General features: G+C 38.1%; 2 protein-coding genes across 2 annotated transcripts in view; both read right to left on the bottom strand.

Annotated features, from left to right (window-relative positions):
- Positions 1–1,568: 1,568 nt before the first annotated feature.
- On the bottom strand, positions 1,569–3,312 carry LOC127796474 (casparian strip membrane protein 3-like). The gene is made up of 3 exons (XM_052328627.1): positions 2,312–3,312; positions 2,060–2,183; positions 1,569–1,962 (listed from the first exon to the last, which is right to left on the bottom strand). Exons 1-3 carry the CDS (start codon positions 2,602–2,604, stop codon positions 1,747–1,749), a joined length of 633 nt encoding a protein of 210 aa, XP_052184587.1. The 5' UTR covers positions 2,605–3,312; the 3' UTR covers positions 1,569–1,746.
- Positions 3,313–3,466: 154 nt separating this feature from the next.
- Positions 3,467–21,111, bottom strand: part of LOC127796473 (mitochondrial fission protein ELM1) — a 57,281-nt gene continuing 39,636 nt past the window's right edge. The window contains exons 3-10 of the mRNA XM_052328626.1: positions 8,330–8,426; positions 7,375–7,524; positions 7,135–7,261; positions 4,886–4,998; positions 4,726–4,789; positions 4,543–4,636; positions 4,321–4,429; positions 3,467–3,777 (exon numbers count right to left, since the gene is read on the bottom strand). Coding sequence (XP_052184586.1) covers positions 3,676–3,777; positions 4,321–4,429; positions 4,543–4,636; positions 4,726–4,789; positions 4,886–4,998; positions 7,135–7,261; positions 7,375–7,524; positions 8,330–8,426 — 856 coding nt within the window. The 3' untranslated portion in view covers positions 3,467–3,675. The remainder of the gene's footprint in view (positions 3,778–4,320; positions 4,430–4,542; positions 4,637–4,725; positions 4,790–4,885; positions 4,999–7,134; positions 7,262–7,374; positions 7,525–8,329; positions 8,427–21,111) is intronic.

Genomic DNA, 21,111 nt, shown 5'->3' on the forward strand with positions numbered 1-21,111 from the left:
ATGTTATAATTTTATTTTTTAACTTTATTTGCAAACGTAGTGAAGTTTTTAGTGTGATGGAGTTGGTAATTAACTCTAATTTGATCTCTAAGTGTACGTATATGCTAGAAGCAAGTCAGGTTAGTATAGTGTTTAAGGTTTGCAATGTGTTAAGAATGACTATGTGCTAAAACATAGTCTAACGTGTTAACAGCAAGAGTTTGATATTTATTGAAATATTGAAAATACCAAAATTGAGGAGAAAAATGTGCTTCATCAATTTTCATAATTTAATGTTTATATTTGTAAAATAAGTTTGGGGATTCCTAATATGTATGATGTAAGTACTAATTAATAACATTATATTCTAGATTTTTTCATCTAATGATGAGGTTATTACGTCGTTGAAGTCGGGTCGTGAGTTATAGATACATTGAAAAACTATGAAAAGTGTTTTACCAAAAAGGCTCTCGTTGGCAATTTGTTGACTAATGCAACTAAGAAGATTCAATCGATGATCAAGAAGGAGAATAACTGAAAAAAATTTATTTGATTGGTTTCGGATTACAATTTTTTTTTTATTATAACTTATTCCTATAAAACTTTTGAGGTTGTTTTGTTAATTGCTACTGAATTTTATTTATTGACTTTTGTTATAATTTCTTATGCAAGGTAAACTTAGTTTGCTGATTTTTTATTTCTAAATATTTTGATTGTTGTTGGATTTTTATCTAGACAATTTGTTTGATCTACATGTTTTTTGTTTTCTTTTATTATTTAGTTTTTTTTCTTTTTTTTACTAATTCACACTTATGTATTTGTTCGTTTTTTATGTTCTTTCACTTCTATTTATTTGTATATTTTTTTTAATCCACTAATTTATAGTGGATGTCTAACATTCCTAAGTACATTCTTACCTGCATTTTTTTTTTTCACTACACAAATTATTCTTTTCAATGTATTGCTCAAGAATTTATCATAATTTAGCTATAGTTTAATAACATGCATACTATTGAAATAATAACGAATGAAAAATATTTTCAATCAAATAATTAATAAAACGAATCAAGAAATCATCATTTATACTGAGTAATCAATTACTTTACTACTGAGAATTCAGAATAAGACATGCCACATTTTTAGTGTTTCATGCATCAAAGTGAAAATATTGTGTTAGAAATGGTAAATGTTAACCTCACTCTAACGAGTCACGAATACTATAGACGTTGGATACAATCTTTTGTTAAATACACACATATGTGTTGTTGTATGTTTGTTCATTTCCCACGATTGTAACATGATTATTTTATTTATTTTCTACTTCTTTATTATGATTTTTATTTGTTATAACTGCAGAATTATGTAACTTCTACTTTAACGATTATATTTTTTCTTGCGATATTAGTGCATTGCACGGGTGATACACTAGTTCTACCAAAAATAAGTGGATTATCAAATTGTAGTTTGAAAAAACCCAATTAAGGACCATAGTCCATGTGCCCCAATATTCTACCAAGTGTTTGGTTGACATGCTAATACAAATTGACTTAGCAAAAAAAAATACAAATTATGCAATATTAAATTGGACCGACTCAGAACGGTGTAATTTCATTTATATTACCCCAATCACACATAATTCCCTTGCGCGTACGACATTCATCAAAGAAAATTACAGAGTTTTTGCCACTCATCACACCCTTGACTCAGAGATCTTATTTCTAAATGAAAAGTGAAAACAGAGCCAATATGATAAAATTGAGTCTCTTCTTAACGTCTCCTAAGAGCAACAGCAGAAAGTATGACGAGAAAGACGAAGATGACAGCTCCGATGAACGAAGCCACCACTGCGGTGCTGACGCGTTGGCAGAAGCCATTGAACTGCTGGCAAATGGCAACCCAATTTGCACTTGAATTGCCATTATGTGCCAAGTACACAACAGCAGCGGCAGCGGCAGCAGAAGCTGTGGTCAAAGCTACCATCATCTGCAAGTTAAAGTTAATTTTCATGGTATCTGTCAGTCAGTCTAAGAAATTATGAAGAGAAACTGGAGCTTTAGTGGGCGAAGCAGCTGAAGCTCACAATGTCAAAGATGAGGAGGAGGAGCCTGATTCCTGCTGCGTGGGGACGGACGATGCCAACTATGGAGAAGGGCAAGGAGAGGACAAGGTATCCACTGGCCAATGCGTTAGCTATTACGAAGAACCTGTATGAACAAGGTAATCTTGTAAGTTCATTATACACAATTCAATTCAAAGGTTAGTTCTTTAATTTGATCTGAAAGTTCCATAAAATTATATGTTAGTGCCGACTAATGTGAATTGATAAACTCACGAGAAGGCTGGGAGATCATCGTAGCTGGCTTGGAACTGGATGAACTGTGTGAAGAAGGGGAGTGTTTGGTCAGTGGTGCCCATGGTAGTGGCGGCGGCTAAAGTGGCAGCAATGGCACAGAGCCTCAGAATGAAGTCGAAAATGGCGACGCCTTTCTTCCAGCCTCCTCTGGCGGGGTGTTGGGTGGCTACCACCTTTGGAGCGGCGGCGGGTGCTGCTCTGGCTTCGGTTGACTTCGACTCTGTCTCTGGAATGTGGATTGTTGTCTCATGGCTTCGGCTTGTTACATCCATGGGATTTGGATTACACAGAGACAGAGAGGGAATGTGAATGAGATGAGTTGCTTCCGAAGAAAACAGAGAGCTTGTTGTGAATGGGAAGATGGAACGAGGGTCATATAGAGTTTGAGGGAGAGAGAGAGAGAGAGAGAGTTAATGGTTTGGTTTTTATTGCCGTCTTAGACATTGGAAATTAGGTGCTTGGACAGGTTTGGTATTGGCGAGGAGTTGTTGCCAACTTGCTCCACTTTTTGTAGAATAGTTGAACCTCGAAGCCATACGTGCTTCAAACAAAAGAAGATAACTTCCAGTTTTGGCCAACGGTTTGGAGTTCTCTCTTGCATGTAGGTTAATTAACTTTTGATGTTCAAAGTCCAGAAGGCTTATGAGAGAGAATGGATATTATTCACCCCAAATTACTTGGTTTAGTAAAAAGAGATTATAATTGTTCTATTTGTGATTAGAATACAAATCTCTTTGAAAATGAACCCACTCAGATTTCTATCTACTTAATTTAATGTACGTGATTTATGAGCCATTGTATTTATCTCTGAGTTTATACAATTTATACTTAAAAAGAAGGTAGTGGCTGCAACTTTTTTCTCTATTCTATAACACAACATAACATAATATATATATATATAATACACGCACTATTGTCCCAACAAACTACAAAGATAAACCATATCAATCCACTCCACTCTTTCAGAAGAATAATGAAAGATTGACATTGAACTTTCTTCAGAAAGCAGTATCCGAAAAGACAAATAAACAAAAAAAAGTAACCTGGTATCATTTCATTGTATTTTTATCACAACTCATGCTTTTACAGCTTTCGATAGAATTCCGACTCTTTCTAATTTAAAAGCCAACACAGTTCAGTTATGCTGCACTTTTATTCTGCATATCTCAAAAATCCCATGGGGTGGGTAAAAGATTAAAGAATGAGCCAGAGACTTCATCCATCCATTTTCTAACATGTATAAATCACCATATGATTTGAACATTTCATGTACTAAGAATACAGCTCTAAATCCAAAAACATCTGGAAGATTTAACTCACAACCATATATAGAATATTTTCCCCTATGGCCGCAATCTCCATCCACGCTGGGCAAGTGCATCATGTACCCAATTGGCTGCTTCAGCAGTGTCATTTAACGGAGGGTAACTCCAGCTTTCTGACATCTGAGAATATTTCACAAGTAAAAACACGTTACCTATAAATAGCTTCAAAAGTTCAAATCAATTACATCACAATTAGTAGGAGACGGGGTAGAGGGTGCTGTGCCATCAGAATTGGTTGGGGACTAAGCCCGCTTAGTAAAATCTCGCCAAAGAACCATCAGAGACCTCCAAATCAACATAGCATAAGCAAATAAGCGCATCCATAACAGTGATAACTAATTCATGTACGGGCAAATAATTGCAAAATTACTCTCCCAAAAGGGCTGCCTCAACATCTTTTAATAGGGAAAGAACCTACTGAAATGGGATACCAATTGTAAGAACTTGGGAAGGTTAAAAAAGAAAGAGGGTGGGCTCTCCCTCTCCCTTTCTCTCTCTCTCTGCACACACACACAAAAGAGCGCTTTAGTGAAAGAGGGTGTCGTAATGATAAATTGGTAGGTGAAGGGTCCTAAGTTCTAAGGTCCTAAGTTCTATCAGAATGTTCAGTAAATAATTCCTCCTCCATTTCTTTCATCTAAAAATTAGAACAGAAATACTCACATCCTCGAGACCAGTAAAAGGGCGAACAACACCCCGTTCCCTCAGGGTTCTGTGGAATTCCATGAACTTCCACGTACAACGCTCAGCTCCAATAACATACACGGGCTTTCTGCAAGAACAAGAATAAAACTATTCATTAACAAAACTTGAAATCAATTTTAAACCCGACACACTAGCATGTACTGATGAATCAATTCATGAATTAATTCTCCTCCAGCATACCCTGTGCTACAAGCTTCACTCAACATACTAACTGAATCAGCTGTAATGAGAAAAGCGTCTGCCCAAGCCAGATGGCCCATGTGTGGATTTGGCCCTGAAGACAATGACATAAAAGTACTCAAATGAGTAACTTCTGCACACTACATTTTCCATCACTTTTAAATTGAAATAAAAAGAAATTACCTTCACCATCCCATATGTAAACTTTAGGATCATTTCCAAGTTCTTTCACAATGATGTTGGAAACCTGAAGGGTACAGGACAGTGGATAAAATAAAACAAAATAAGAATATCTACAAATTACTCATTGGAGATCTCTAAGAATCCTGCAGTGTCATAATACCTTATCAGGTGTTCTCCTTGAGAAAGATATTCTTACACTTCCACAGCTTGCAAGTACATTTTGAAGAGAGGCTGTTAACTGTTTTGCAAGGTCCACACCATATCGACAGCGGCCTATAACAGAAATTTTAGATAGAGAACAAACAATTTATTCATAAAGATGTAAAGTTGATGCCTTAATTCCACTCTTCTAGGGAAGGTAAAAAGAGAAATAAATACTCGGAACTTCCATGCATAATAATGAAATAGAAACTGTTCTAAAAGTTCAGATCTTCTAGAAGTATGAGAACAATTTGAGACAAGATTGACCGCAGTTAACAATATTCAATTTCAGGATCTTATCCTGAACTCTGTTCAGACCCAAGAAGATGCCAAGGGTTTTCTTCGTTTAAGGAAGAAAAGATCATGGGAATTTCACTCGGTCTTCACTGATGACTTGGAGAAACAATTTGTGGGTTAAGATACAATACAACACTCAGACTTAACCAGCCTCTAAGATACATATGTATATTTTTCTGAAAGGAAACAATATACACAAAATGAACCACCATAAGGGGGACAAACCTTTTATAGAAAAGGCCTCAAAACAGATAACAATTCAAGATCATCAAAAGATTATACAAAAAGAATTGAAACCGCAAGATATGTTCCCTCCTTCCCAGAAGAAAAAAGAAACAAGAAATTCTCCTCGGATAAAACAGAGAACTTTCAAACACACTTTTTTCTCCATCTCCAAATATGCCTAGTCATAGAAAAGAGGAACCTCTTCTACTTAAAAAGTCCAACCACAAGAATGCATGGAATCCAACATTGGAACACACATTACCCACTGTAAACAAAAGATAAGAGTAGGAAAGACTCCATGCATCAAGAACAACCAAACAATGAAGAAATAAATGATAAAATGACTTCCCATCCTTAATGAAGTTGCACCAATTAATCATAGCAGACATCTCCTCCTAAGATTATCAGTAGTGAGGATGACAACAAATGATATATAATAAAATATAACCTCCAAAAAAATATCTATGAGATATTCATCCACTCCACCTCTGTCATAAAGAGCATCATAAAAATAATGAACCAAAAAGGTTTCCTTATTTGATGAGCTCCAAACCCATTTGTCCTTCTTCTCTACCTTGGAATGAGGGTGACATACCTCCAAAATGGGAACAAACTCCTAGTCAAAATGATTAAGCTTGGAAAGAGCAGACCCAAAGCACTATGCCTGAAAATATTACGCCTCTCAGATAAATATTTCCCATCCTCTTGCAAAAATAAATCACTATTGGTATTGTTAAACATCTAATATAAATTCTTTGGCACCAACATGCTCCAGGAGATTCTGAAATAATTCATGGGTTACCCTCCTGAACCAACTTTAGAGTGGATCTTGTAGGTCAAAATTACTCTGCCACCAATGTTACTCCAAGAAATTCCTAGATAATTCAAGGTTGTCCTCGTAAAGCAGCTTTAGAAGGGGTATTGTGCCTCAATTCATTAGGCATATACATCGTATGATCAATAAATTCTTCATTTTGATCTTTTCATATGACTGACAAATATTCCCTATTGTTCTTTAATCTTTTAGCAGTATTTCTTACAAACATGTTGTGTTTCAGTTTGCTCCATCCAACAAAATCTTAAACAGATGTTATATAATTGTTGCCAAGAGTATCAATGTTTGAACAATAACTTGTAATTGTTGTTGCAAGTGTTCCAACCAAAAAAAGAAAAATGAGAAATCTAGTGGGATATAAGAAATCATAAGGGGCTGTTCAGTTGTGGAGAACTGCCCCAGTTTTCCAGAAAATTACTCCATGGAAAATGGGGAATTAGAAATCTTGTTCAAATACAAAAATTTTCTAAATGGAAAATGGAGATTTGCAAAACGTGGTATTCCATAATCGAACTAAACTTGAAAAACTACTAAAATAAGTTTTCCAAAAATTTTCCACTAGTCATCTTCATCTAATTCTCTAACACAAGTTAACATCAAAAAAATTGAAACATCTCTGTTTTTGAACATATATTCTAATTTTCTAGATTGGAAATTAGTTTCTGCATTTATAACATTTGAACACATTCTCCATATTTTCTATAGAAAATGAAAACTAGAGATCTTATAGAAAACTAGAAATCATTTTCCACAACTAAACAACCCCTATGTGTCTGCGGAAATGAAGAAATCAGAACCAAATATTAACATCTAAAAGACAACTTGTGGGGTATGAGAAGATAAAAAATTACATGTAGGCCCGCCGACATTTACCACCAGCAAAGGTTTTGGAAAAGGTGCAAACTCATCATGCCAGGTGATAGCTGCACTTCGTAGTGCAGCAGAATCAACTTGATGAAGAGCTCCTAAAGTCAGGACCTGAGCAAGTAAGGCATTCAGTAGTGGAACACTGAACAGAACCAAAGCTCACTTGAATAAAACTTAGAAGGAAAAAAAAAACATTCAAGTGATTTAACGGACAAGGAATGTACCACATTTCTATCAGGAGGTTCACGTGGAGTTATCCACCGATGAAGAAACCGAGGGATCTGCTCCCTTGCTTGAGGAGTTAAAGGATAATAATCATGTCGAGGAGTAATGACCATGTCAAACCTATTTAAATGGGTTCTTGGATGCTGAATCTGAAACCACATTTTGACAAAAGAGCACAGAATCAGATATTTAAGCAAAATAACTACAGAAGTTAAATCTTAACCCATCACAGCAGCTGGAAAAGAGATGCATGACTTTGGATAGCTAAACTGCTAAAAACAGGTAACTTTCACATTTCAATGAAGTACATAGTTCATAAACTATCAACTATGGTTGACGCATAACCCCAGAATGCGCACGGCATTGTATAGTAGTTTCTCTATTAGTATTATGAACCAGTAAAATAGAAGGGGGGAAATACAATGGTTTTCACAGAATATTAAAAGGCCTGTAGCTCCATACAATGACGCATGACCAAGTGGAACTGCTGCTTCCAAAAGGAAATGGTACTACACTACATTGGCAGTTTAAAAACATGTCAGGGACATTTCCAATTTTAAGTACAAAAGATACACAATTCATCTCAACCAGTCATATAACAATAATGTTTTTCAATATTTGCTATTTTTTTATCATAAAATACGGAAATAACTCCTAACAACAATGCAGTGGCAGTGGCAGTGGCACAAGAAATAATACAAAAAGGGTGACATGCCATACAACAAGAAGAAAACATTTTCCTAAGAGCAGCAATAGGAACATTCAAGGAAAAAGGGAGGAAAGAAGACAAAATGTTGTTAGACAAAGTTCTTTATAAATGGAAAAATGCTGACTTTAATAACCCCTCCCTGCCAACCCAAACTTGATGCTTATGATCTCTTTCAGTTTCAAATAATTGTGAAAGCATAACAACATTATGAACCAATTGAAAAAAGATAAGACCAAGCCAGAAACCTGAACAACAAAAACATTTTCAGATGCTAATCTCCTTATGGCACCTGCCACCGTTATGGTGTCCCTGCCGGATGCAACAACCAGAATAGGTCCCTCCCTGAAAGAAGCCAGGGAGTCACTTGTAAGAGAGGGAAATAAACTTATGACACAGGAAGAAATATCAAATCTTCACTTACACAGCTACACACATTTCAAACTATAAGTCTTTTTCTCCCTCAAAATACAAGGAAGTCAGCCAAGCAGGCCAATGGTTTCCGCACAAAATAAGAGTCATAGTTTGCCGTACAATATTATGTCATAATATGTATACAAGCAGAGAACCAAGAAAGATGTAGCAAAAATATAACCAGTTACAAACATAATCAATTTGATTCCTCTTCTGCACAGTCCATTTACAATTAGAGCAATGCAGAATTCTATGAGTTGCAGCTGAGAAATAAATTCTATTTCGGACAGTAATGAGAAAAGCACCTGCATATGTACAAGTATGAACTTGTGATACATACACATATACACACTATATGTTCCACAAATTAATTGCTATTAGCCATAATGTGGCTGCAATTTCATTTCACCATGGCACAGAAGAGCCACAGTTGTCACAAGAGAACACATAAAAAAGGGTAGTCATTGACAAGAAAAGCCATAAGGGATCATATGTCAGTGTCTTGTAAACTATTTCCTAACACAGCATTACATTCACCGGGAAGCACATACATGTTCACCAACTTATTCTGACAAATGAAACCAAAAAAAAAAAAAAAAAAAAAAAATCCTGAATTGATTGATTTAAATCCCTTTTCTTTAAAAAAAATTGATGCATCTCACACCTCCTTGTGGGTGAGCCGAGTACTCTTAGTTCCCCAGACAGCATAAGATGTGGATTGCACTCTTGTGATTGGAGTTAGTCTTCCTGAAATTTCAATTGACAATGCCAAAAAATAAAAGAAAAAGGACAATTAAGAAAATATGTTACATAATATTTTAAGCAAAATTAGACAAGGCTAGACATTGATCATGTAACAAACGTGAACAACCTGCAGGTCCCTTTATGTACTATTGATAAACATTTGAAAACAATAACTGCAACTTTCTGGATGGCACTCAGGACCCTTTATGTTTGAAACAAACTTAAAACTCTTGAAAGCTTGAATAATTTTATTGAATCTGAGATAAGATATATATATAGATTACATCCTGCTTTTTCTCCTATAAAATAGGAGAAAATTTAGGTTACTTATCCCGTAGAAACTAGGACTTTTTATTTCCTAAAAAAAAGGAATAAATCAAACTTTAAAAAAACTGAAAACTTTAAGATTATCTACTCAATCTGAATTTCGAACGTCTGCCCTTTCCTTTATCTTTTATCCATCTATCATTCTCCCTTTTTCAAAACTTCTCTTTATCCTTCCTTTTTAACTTTGAATCTTCAATCTCGTCCAACAATGTTATACGCCCTTGCAGTCGTGACACTCTCTTCACTTGGATATGGAGGAGACATTCTGGAATGCTGGGAGGCTCAGATTTGCAGGGCCCTTGCAGTCGTGACACTCTCTTCACTTGGATATGGAGGAGACATTCTGGAATGCTGGGAGGGTAGATTTACCCTGCAAATCTGACCCGAAAGCTCCAAGCTACAAGTTCAAGGGCCCATCTTGTTTCCTTGGTGCAAAAACATGTTGCAGAGACCAGCTTGGAAAAGAGGATTTAATATTCTTACATATTATCATTTCAGGACCCTAGGTTTTGAATCTAGGATTTCTAGTTGACAATCATAAAAGAAGGAAGAAAGTGTAGATGATCAAATATCTCAGCATTTAAATCTTCAAAATCTTCTCTATTTTAGGCTATATACAGTTAGGATTACAGCTAGGAGGATTTACAGCTTCTCTGACTTTCTTTGTTTCCATTTTTAATTGATTGATCATTCTTAGGAGATCACAATGCATTAGGGATGTGATTTGGAATCTCCTCATACGTGTATATATATATATATATACGCACTTGCTATGTACAAGAAAAGATGAATGAAGAAAATTCCCTTTCTCCACAGAAAAAGAGGAAGAAATGATCGAATTTAGAAGGAAAATAGAGAGAAGAAACAGAGAACAAAGAGAAATGAAGAAATTTAGGGAGAAAATAGAGAAAAGAACATAGGAAAACAAAGAATAGATAGGGAGAAAATGAGAGAACTTCAATATAATTGCTTGATTCCTTCCTTCTTTCAGCATATTATGGTATAGCTTTATATAGGGTGTCAAGTCTCTGGATCGAGACTTGAATTTCCAACGTTTAAGAGATAAAGAGAAAGGGAAAAGGGAGGGAAAGAGAGATAGAATTTGGAGGGAGAATTAAGAGAGAAATGAGAGGGAAAGAATTCAATGTTATTATCATGAATAAATTCCCATCCTCATGCATATATGCCTTTTATAGGCCATGCATAGTCGGTAACAGCCTACACGTGAGGTATGACAATCCTCACCCCCCCGCCCCCCCCAACAGATCAGTTAGTTACACGGCTACTTGCAAGAATTTTAAAAAATTACAAAGGAGACCCCTAGGTCGTGACACTCCCCTATCCTTCAACAACATTCTTGTCCTCAAGAAGTCTTCAAAGTAGGCTTGCCGTTTTGGGAAACTTTTTTAGTAACTCGGGTAGGTATTCCTAGGTGGTATGGTCTGGCTGAAGGTGTGACCACTGGACCAAAACTTGGATGAGGGGAGTTGTGCCTTGGTAAACCACCCTCCGATCTAGCATAACTCGGGGCTCTCTCTGCTCCTCCACTTCATCTTCGACCTCTGGTAGCTACTGACTTGTGGGTGTTCCTGGTTCGATGGACCTCTTAAGTAGAGACACATGGAACACGGGATGCACCTGTATCCCTTCTGGTAGTTTTAATTTGTAAGTTACCTTCCCTACTTTAGCTTCTATGACATAGGGCCCGAAATATTTGGGATTGAGCTTGGATATTGGTGTGGTTGTGAAGGGCTGTTGCAGGAACCTTTTCACTTTCAAAAACACTTTGTCCCCCACCTCAAATTCTCTATCACTCCTCTTTCTGTCTGCAACTTGCCTCATTCTGTTTTGGGTGTTAGTTAGCTCTCTTTTTAGGATCGATAGCATTTCCTGTCTCTGCTGTAAGTAGTACTCCGTCGTCACCAGATTAGATGACCCGCTTGCTATAGTCGGTAGGAGATGTGGCTTGTATCCAAACATTGCTTCAAAAGGGCTTCTCTTGATTGTGATGTTTCCTATACCACTATTGGGCTAGTGGTAACCATATGTTCCATATGTTCCAACAGAAGCACATGCACCTCAAATAGGTTTCTAGGCATTGATTCACCCTCTCTGTTTGACCATTGGATTGAGGGTGGTAGGCAGTTGACAGGTGCAATCCTACTCCCAACTTCTTGAAGAGTTCTAGCCAGAAATGGCTGGTAAAGATCCTATCTCTATCGGACACAATGGTCTTTGGAACTCCATGCAGTTTGACCACTGAATCTAGGAACACCCGAGCCACTTCTTATGCCGAAAAGGGGTGCGTTAGATTGAGGAAGTGCCTAAACTTTGTCAATTTGTCAACGATCACTAGTATTACATCCTTACCTTCGGACTTGGGTAAGCCCTCCACAAAGTCCATGGAGATGTCTTCCCATGCTTGCTTTGGTACTTCCAAAGGTTGTAGCAAGCCTGGGTAGGGTACTTGCTCATGTTTGCAACGCTGACATGTCTCACATGTACAAAATCTACTACATCCTTCTTTTGCCTCGGCCAAAAGAACAATTGTCTTATTTTGTGATAGGTAGCCCGGATACCTAAGGGACCCCCTAGGGGTGAGCAATGTAGGGATTTCAGAATCTTCATCTTCAACTCCCTATCATTAGGCGTCCTTGGAATATGAGGAGGCCATTTGATAGGGAGAAGCCCTTTTCTTCCCCTGTCTGCACCGCCAATTTGGTTAAGAGAGATTGCACCCACCCTCTGTTTTCATAACTTTGCTCCACCTCCTTTACCCATTCTGGTACAACTGCAGTGATTCCATAACAACGGCCCTCATTTTCTATGACTTCTCTCCTGGACAATGCGTCAGCTACTACATTTTCTTTACCCTTCTGATAGAGGATAGTGTAGTCCAACCCCATTAGTTTAGACACTCCTTTTCTTTGTAACTGAGATTGTAGCCTTTGTTTGGAGAAAAATCTTAGGCTCTCATAGTCTATCTTAATTATAAATGGATTACTCTCTAGATAGTGTCTCCATTTATCCACCGCCTTCAACACTGCCAGCAACTCTTTGTTATATACGCTCCATCCCTGGTGCTTAGGCCCCAAAGCTTGGCTTATGTACGCGATAGGTCTCCCTTCTTGCGTTAAGATTGCCCCAACCCCTTTTCACAAGCATCAGTCTCCACCACAAATTGTTTGCTGAAGTTTGGTAGGGCTAATATAGGGGCTTGTGTCATAGCATTCTTTAGATTTAAGAATGCTGCTTTTGCTTGGGGGTTCCAGTAAAATCCTTCATTCTTGAGCAAGTCCGTCAGTGGTCTGCTGATCAATCCGTAGTGCTTGATGAACTTGCAATAGTAACATGTTAATCCCAAGAATCCCCTTAATTCCCTCACTGTCCGGGGTCTAGGCCACTCCACCATTGTTGTGACCTTGCTGGGATTAATTTTGACTCCTCCTAAAATGATGTGCCCCAAGTAGCTTACCTTATCTTTGGCAAAAATACATTTGGATAGCTTGACATGCAAATGGTTAGCTTTAAGGAACTCAAATGCAGTTTTAAGGTGGTTTAGGTGTTGGTCTAGGTTTGGGCTATATATGAGGATATCATCAAAAAAGACTAGAATAAATTTTCGAAGATAGGGAGCAAATATCTGGTTCATAAGGGCTTGGAATGTGGCTGGGGCATTGGTAAGCCCAAAGGACATAACGACAAATTCATAGAGGCCCTGGTAAATGCGGAATGCAATTTTTGGGATGTATGCTGGTTTCATTCGGATCTGATGGTATCCGAATCTCAGGTCCAGCTTAGAAAAAACCTTGGCCTCAGCCAATTCGTCTAATAGATCATCAATGAGGGGAATGGGAAATTTTTTTTTGATGGTGTGTGAGTTGAGTTGGCGGTAGTCCACATAAAATTTCCAAGTCCCCTCTTTCTTTTTAACCAATAAAATAGGGGATGCGAAGGAACTTTGGCTAGGTTGTATAAATGAAGTGCTAGCATGCTAGAGATCTGTTTTTCAATCTTTGCCTTTTGTGTAGGAAAGTATCGATAGGCTCTAATATTAACTGGGGTGGTATGAGGTTTAAGGGGTATAGCATGATCCAAAGGCCTTTGGGGAGGTAGGGAGTTAGGTTCTTGGAAGAGGTCCTTAAAGTTTTCCATTAGTACATGCAATGCTATCTAAAGTAGTTCCCTCTTGATGGGTAGCATGGGATGCTTCCTTCTTTTCTGGTAGGTACTCATCTATTTAACCTGCTTCTTCTCCTTCGATGGCATGTATCGAGTATAATTGAGATATCTGTTCCCTTTTCTTTATCAACAACTTCTATAGCTTGTCTCCCTTAATCATTTTGCACTCCCCTTGTTCCAGACTTCCCACCAAGGTTAACCGTTTGCAGCCCATTTCTAGTGTGACTTCCAGCTTGTTGAAATCGAAGGTTAGGGGGCTAACCATCCTCATCCAATCCACCCCTAGCACAATGTCACAGCCCCCCAGTTCTAAGATCCTCAAATCAGCTTTGAACTCGTTGCCCTACATCATCCAAGTGAACCTCGCACACTTACAATGGCTATACATCTTATGTCTGTTGGCCACAGTTACTGACAAGGGGTTAGTGTAGGTCAACTTACATCCCAGTTCCTTGGCTATAGCTTCATTGAGGAAACTATGGGTATTACCACTATCTATTAGTACCATGAGTTTCTTTTTCCCCAACTGGCCCATTGGTCCCCCTTCCAAGGTGTGGAAGGAGATCTCCCCACCTTTTGGTCTTTGTTCTTCCTCCAGTGTTTCTGATGGATGCTCCTCTTTCTTCTCGTCTTCTTCTTCCTCCTTATCCGACTCTTCTTCTTCATTCCTTTCTCCACCTTCCATCTTAAACAATTGTCTCCTACACTGACGCCTTGGGCTATAGTTCTCCCCGCACCTAAAACATAATCCCAGCATCCTCCTCTGGTCTAGAGTGGTGCTCCTGTTTGCCCCTACGTTGAATCCCCCTTTTTGACTCCCTGTGGTGACTATTGGCACCATAGCCTTCGAATTACCCCCACTGAAGGGCCCTCCCATAGTAGACGACTTAGCCAAGGACTTGTTCTTTTTAAAAATGGCTTCAAGCATCAGCTCTTGAAGCCTTACCTTCTTTGCTGCCTCCCTCACCATGGCTGGCATCATCATTTTCACCATTGATTTTAATTCGTCTTTGAGGCCACTAATAAAGCTGGACATGAAGTATTGGTCGATTAAGGTGGGTTGAGCACTCCGCATGAGTGATTCCAATTCCTCAAACTTCTCTTGATACTCAGTCACGGTTCCTTCTTGCCTTAATTTATTAAATTCCTTGAATACATCAACCATATTTCTCTCCCCAAACCTCACACACATCTCTTCTGCAAAGTCTATCCATCTCACCCCCCATACCTCTAGATCTTGACCAACCTTGGTACCAACAATCGGCTATGTCGTTAAGATAAGCCAAAGTAACGTGATTCGCTGATTCTCAAGGATGCTGTAAAATTGGAAGTATCTCTCACACCTCTGGATCCACCATCTTGGTTTAGATTCTTCAAATAGAGGTATCTCCAGCCTCGGTACAGGTCCATGATTAACTCTAGGGGAATTAAGATCCCTTACCTAATCGCATGTCTCCTCAGTGTATGCATTATCAGCCTCTTTCGCTCTTGGAGGCCTAGGAAGTATCCCTTGCCTTGAAGTTCCCATCTCCGATGCTGATCGGGGAGGAAATTCAGGCGGTAGCCTGAATTGATGAAGTGCGGACAGCATGTTGATCACACTGCTAATCCGCTGCTCCATGATTCCCTTTGTCGGGCTAATTCTCTCATCATACCTTCTTGGGAAGCTGCCATGTCCTCTTGCAATTCTTCTCTAATGGATCAAACCTCCTCTCGGCTCTGAGTCACTGCTTCTTGCGTTTGTGTCGGACTGAACTCCATCGTTTCCATCCTATTCTCCAGTTGTTTGTTCGTGTTCCCTCAACCATTCCGAATTCTGTCGTCCAAGTCGCCTCCGATGATCAACCACTGATCCAGACTCACAGCCTAGGACAACCGGCTCTGATACCAATTATCAAGTCTCTGGATCGAGACTTGAATTTTCGACGTTTAAGAGATAAAGAGAAAGGGAAAAGGGAGGGAAAGAGAGATAGAATTTGGAAGGAGAATTAAGAGAAAGAATTCAATGTTATTATCATGAATGAATTCCCATCCTCATGCATATAAGCCTTTTATAGGCTATGCATAGTCAGTTACAGCCTAAACGTGAGGTATGACAGTCCTCACCCCCCCCCCCCCACCCCAACAACAGATCAGTTAGTTACACGGCTACTTGCAAGAATTTTAAAAAATAACAAAGGAGACCCCTGTGCCATGACATAAGGCTATCCAACAATTACCACTACACTACACAACTATAAAATTAACATTCCACTACTACATAACTGTAAAAATAATAACTCCAATACACATAATTGTGCTGCTTATCTCCTTCCTCTCTTAATTATTTGATTCCAGACATTTCCCTTCCCTTCAAAATTTTGTTGTCCTCAAGAAAATCAAAGGAACTAAGCAACTCGAGGAAATTGAGCTAGGAGATCTAGTAGAGATTCCCAAGTATTGTTATCCAGGTGCATCTTCAAGGAAATTTTTATTAGCTACTTCAATTTCTTCATAAAATTCTTGTATATCAAGATAAAGGGGCTGACACTCATTAATATCAATTATTGCCAAGTCAAAACACTCTAGACAAAACTTTTGACCATTATCTAGGGCAACAGATCTTGTTTCCCTTGGCTCCATTCACTCACAGCTGCAGCAACGAGGAGTCCCATCATGCACATGAAAAAAATAGTACTTTTGGACCCAGAAAGGATGCGCTCTATATTCAATTAACCCAACAACATTTATTTGTATAAAATGCTTGCAAACGTCACATTTTGGGTGATAGTGCTCCTTGTAGCAAGATCTATGATAAGGATAATTCCCAGACATAGAAAACTTATAATCGCAAATTGGTTGATTGCAGGCATGGCATCTGAAACATTCTGGATGCCAAATTGCACCCATGCAATTCAAGAATCTTCCATAACCAATCTCAGTATTACAACCAGCACATATCTTGAACCCTATTGAATAGGGAAAAGGTATAGGTTGATAAATATTAGCATTTCCGTCTCAAGATGGATATTCAATATTCAAGCTTTCTTGTATAATTTTGGCAAGTTCTTCATCTTCTTTCAATTGGGACTCATTATCTTCTAGAATTGGATCACGATTCTCCTTCAGGGAAAGTCCCCCGGTAAGTTGATTTGCGAGATTCTAGAAAACATCTATAAGAACCCATTGAGTTTTTTGGCCAGTCCATCTATCAAAGCATCTAACTTGTTCTCCAATGATTGAATTGCTTCATAATGCTTACCCGATCTTTCTTCCAAGGCCTCCATTCGGTTTTGCAGATTAGTCACCACGACCTAACCTAGACTTAACTTGGTTAATATGTGCCTTCACTTGTTTCATTCTAGTTTCGTCTACCATCTCTAATAGATCTGAACTATCAAATTAACAGTCCAAGAATCTACTGCTTTGATAACAATTGTTAGGACCCTAAGTTTTGAATCTAGGATTTCTAGTTGATAGTCATAAAAGAAGGATGAAAGAGAGGGAGAGATGAAAGAATTTAGGGAGAAAATAGAGGAAAACAAAAAATAGATAGAGAGAACATCAGAGAACTTTAATATAATTGCTTGATTCCTTCCTTCTTTCGACATATTATGGTATAGCTTTATATAGGGCTATCCCAGTAGTTACCACTACTACACAACTACAAAATAATACTCCACTATTACATAACTATAAAAATAACACCTCACTACTACATAACTGTAAAAATAACAACTCAAATACATATAACTGCTCTGCTTATCTCTTAATTCTCTAATTTACGACATATCATTATTAAATATTGATTGCTATCTTCATATTGGATGCATGATATTTTTTCAGCAATTTCTAGTGCTCTGCTTTCATTATCCATACAACAATAACAATATACAACAACATATCCAGCCTTTATCCCACTATGTGGGGTCGGCTAACATGAATTCTAAACTTCTATATATTTTTGTCTTTTGTCATATCTTCATTGAGGTCCATACACTTCATATCAAACTTTAATGTCTCTCCCAAAGTCCTCTTAGATCTGCCTCTATCTCTTTTTTTGATTAATTGTTCAATTTCATCAACTCTCCTCATAGGAGTGTCTCTTGGTCTCATTTTCACATGACCAAACCATCTTAGCCTAGTCTTTCTCATCTTCTCCTCTATTGGCACTACTCCTACCTTATTACGAGTAACTTCATTTCTAATTTTATCTTTTCTTGTACGGCCGCACATCCGTCTTAACATCCTCATCTCCGCTACGTTTGTCTTTTGCTCATGCTGGTATTTGATTGCCCAACATTCTGAGCCGTACAACAAAACTGGTCTTATACCTGTTCTATAAAATTTTCCTTTCAGTTTTAATGGGATTTTACCATCACATAACACCCCCGATGCATTTTTCCATGTTAGCCAACCTGCCTTAATTCTATGTGTGACATCCTCGTGAATTTCTCCATCCTTTTGAATCACTGATCCCAAATATCGAAAATGATCTTTTCTTTATAAGATTTGGTCTTCTAATTTTATTATAACATCCTCCACTCTTGCATTCTTACTAAATTTACATTCCATATATTCTGTTTTATTTCTACTTAATTTAAATCCCTTAGATTCTAAATTGTTTCTCCATAACCCAAGCTTAGTGTTCATTCCTTCTTTTGTTTCATCCACCAACACTATGTCGTCTACAAATAACATAGTGGAGAAATGACACTAGGTGGGTCAAGTACATGAATTCTAGCTCACTAATTATTTTTATATATGGACATTTTTTTCATTATGTCCATAAATGAACCATTAAAAATATAAAGAATTATTGTTTTGTCATATTCGTTACCTCTGTGTTTATTTTGTATCAATTTTGATATCTGTATTTGTATCAGTGTTTCTTAGATCAGTGAGAATTGAGTTTTCATTATTTACCAAGCCGCTCACCCAAGACAACACATGTGATAGGCAAACTGTTGTCATGTACTTAGGCTACCAGATTGTAATAAAGAAGAGATTGTAAGGGTAAGATAGGAAATGGGGCGGAAGTTAGGCGCAAGCATGTGTAATGCTTTAACTGATATTGGCGCCTAATCTTTTAGCTGAGGAACTCTTTGAAAGTAGAGTCCCGGCTCATTTGAAAGACATCTAATAAAATTCGAATTGCTCATTCTCTCAATTTCCCTCTTAATCTCTCTCTCTCGTCTTCATTCTAATTCTTCAATTCCCTTCCTCCCGCCTAAAATTCCCTCGATTAGATCGGTGATCTGAGAAAGTGGTATCAGAGCTCCTTCCTGGCCAACACCCAGTACCCTTACGATGGCCGATGGTACTCGCATGAAGCAGATAGAACTACAACTACAGCAAGTGTCAACGACAGTGATGGAGGTGCAACAACAGATGGGATCCATGGAGGATACGATTGGAACCATTGTGGATAGAGACTGGAGGTGGAGGTGGATCAGTTGCAAGGAGATGTGCAATCAAATTCGAACGGAAATGCGAGAACAAAGTAATATGGTTCGAGAACAAATGCAGCAATTTATGTTGATGTTCTCGAACCCAGTGTTGTTACAGGAGCGCCTAGGCGCAAGGCCCCTCAAGGCACAGCCATCTCGCCTTGCCATGTCCAGGCGAGGCGAGATCCAGCCAGGGGCGCCTAGGCCCTTCAGGCGTGCCTCCCTCAGGCGCACATGCCTAGCTGAAAAATCTTGTTTTATTTTCTAAACATTTCTGTTAAAACTTAAAGAGAGAAAATAATAAAATATAATATTAAAAAGTCAACAAAACTCAAAAATATGATGTTCCAGCTCATCTGATTTCTAGAAGGCCAAGAGACTACACCTCCAAGGCTCCAAACACTCTCTTACGCAGCATTATTCTCTCTCCGCAACACAGCAACTGCAACTCCTCAAGTTCTTCTCCAGTTCCGATTGAGCTGCTTCTGCTTCTCCAGGCCAAGGTAACATATCGACAATCCCTTCTCCTTCTTCTTCTTCTTCTTCTTCGCTGCTGGTAGTTGCTAGCCTGCTTCTTCTTCGGCAATCCTTGTTGCTTCTTCTTCTTCTTCTTATTACGCGGCTGCTTCTTAATCTTACGTTGCTTTGCTGCTATCCTTCTTCTTCTTCTTACACGGCTGCTTCTTACGTTGCTGCTATCATTCCTCCTGCTCCTTCTTCTCCTGCTATCCTTCTTCTTCTTCTTCTTCTTCTTCTTCTTCTTATGTTGCTGCTATTGCTAGCCTGCTTCTTTATCTTCTTCTTCTTCTTTTTCTTCTTTCTTACGCTGCTACTACTTCTTCTTCATCTTCTTCTTACGCTGCTGCTATTGCTAGCCTGCTTCTTCTTCTTCTGCTTCTTCTTCTTCTTTTTTACGCTGCTACTGCTACTTCTTCTTCTTCTTCTTCTTCTTCTTTTTTACCCTGCTGCTGCTACTTCTTCTTCTTCTTCAGTTATTTTTTTGTTTAATTTTTATTTGTTGATGCCTACTGCTGCTTCTTAATTCGTTTTTCTTTTAACATTTTTTGGCATAATTTAGCCTTAGTCTTTACAAATTTTCAGGTATACTCTTATAAAACTGCTGCAACTGCAGCATTTAGAAATAGAATAGAAGTTTTAATCCTTAATCGGATCCTATGCTTGATTAGAAATAGAATAGAAGTTTGATCTCTACTACTTCCCTGGATTTCTTCTTTCCCCTCCCTGAAAATTTTTCTCTTCTCCTCCAATCTTTTGCAATACTTCTTGTTGTCTTGCATGGCTGCATCAGTTCTCCATTCCAGAAAATCCCACCGCTAATTAAAATTCTTTTTCAATTCCTCCCTTCCTTGGTTGAAATTCAGCCACTTATTGATCCATGCTTCTTTTCAGAATTTTTTTACAATGTTTTTTCAAATTTATGACTCCTTGCTTATGATGATTATGGCAAATATCCTAATCCTGATGGCATTTGATTCAAATGCTCCTAGTGGCTCCTCTAGCAGTGGTAGAAAAGATCTAGCATGGAAATATAACACACTGCCAGATCCAAAGGACATAAACTGTTTAAAATGTAATTTTTGTGGAAAAATAACGAAAGGAGGGGTTTACCGAGCTAAACAACACCTTGTTGGAGGGTATAGGAATGCCAAAGTTTGTTCAAAATGTCCTTCACATGTTAAAGAAGAAATTAGAGAGTATATGTCGAAAAAGCTAGAAGAGAAGAACAATAGTGATGTTATACCAGATTTTGACGACATTGATACCCTTGGAGATGATGATGATGATGAAGTGGTTTTTGAAAGAGGTGTTAAAAGGCCTATGTCTTCAAGTTCAAGTCAAGGTTTAACAATGCAACAAAAAAAGCAAAGGATGAAAGGGCCTTTGGATTTGCTTTTGCCTCCTAAACTTAAAGT

The sequence above is a fragment of the Diospyros lotus genome, chromosome 3 (assembly GCF_014633365.1).
Source record: "Diospyros lotus cultivar Yz01 chromosome 3, ASM1463336v1, whole genome shotgun sequence".
NCBI classification, from domain to species: Eukaryota; Viridiplantae; Streptophyta; class Magnoliopsida; order Ericales; family Ebenaceae; genus Diospyros; species Diospyros lotus.

What these genes read in the sequence shown, in the direction of transcription:
- LOC127796474 (XM_052328627.1), bottom strand. Translation starts at nt 2,604, where the DNA reads ATGGATGTAACAAGCCGAAGCCATGAGACAACAATCCACATTCCAGAG. An exon ending in GATGATCTCCCAGCCTTCTC is followed by an intron (nt 2,184 to 2,311) that starts GTGAGTTTATCA and finishes TTGTTCATACAG; the next exon opens with GTTCTTCGTAATAGCTAACG. An exon ending in TCCTCCTCATCTTTGACATT is followed by an intron (nt 1,963 to 2,059) that starts GTGAGCTTCAGC and finishes TTTAACTTGCAG; the next exon opens with ATGATGGTAGCTTTGACCAC.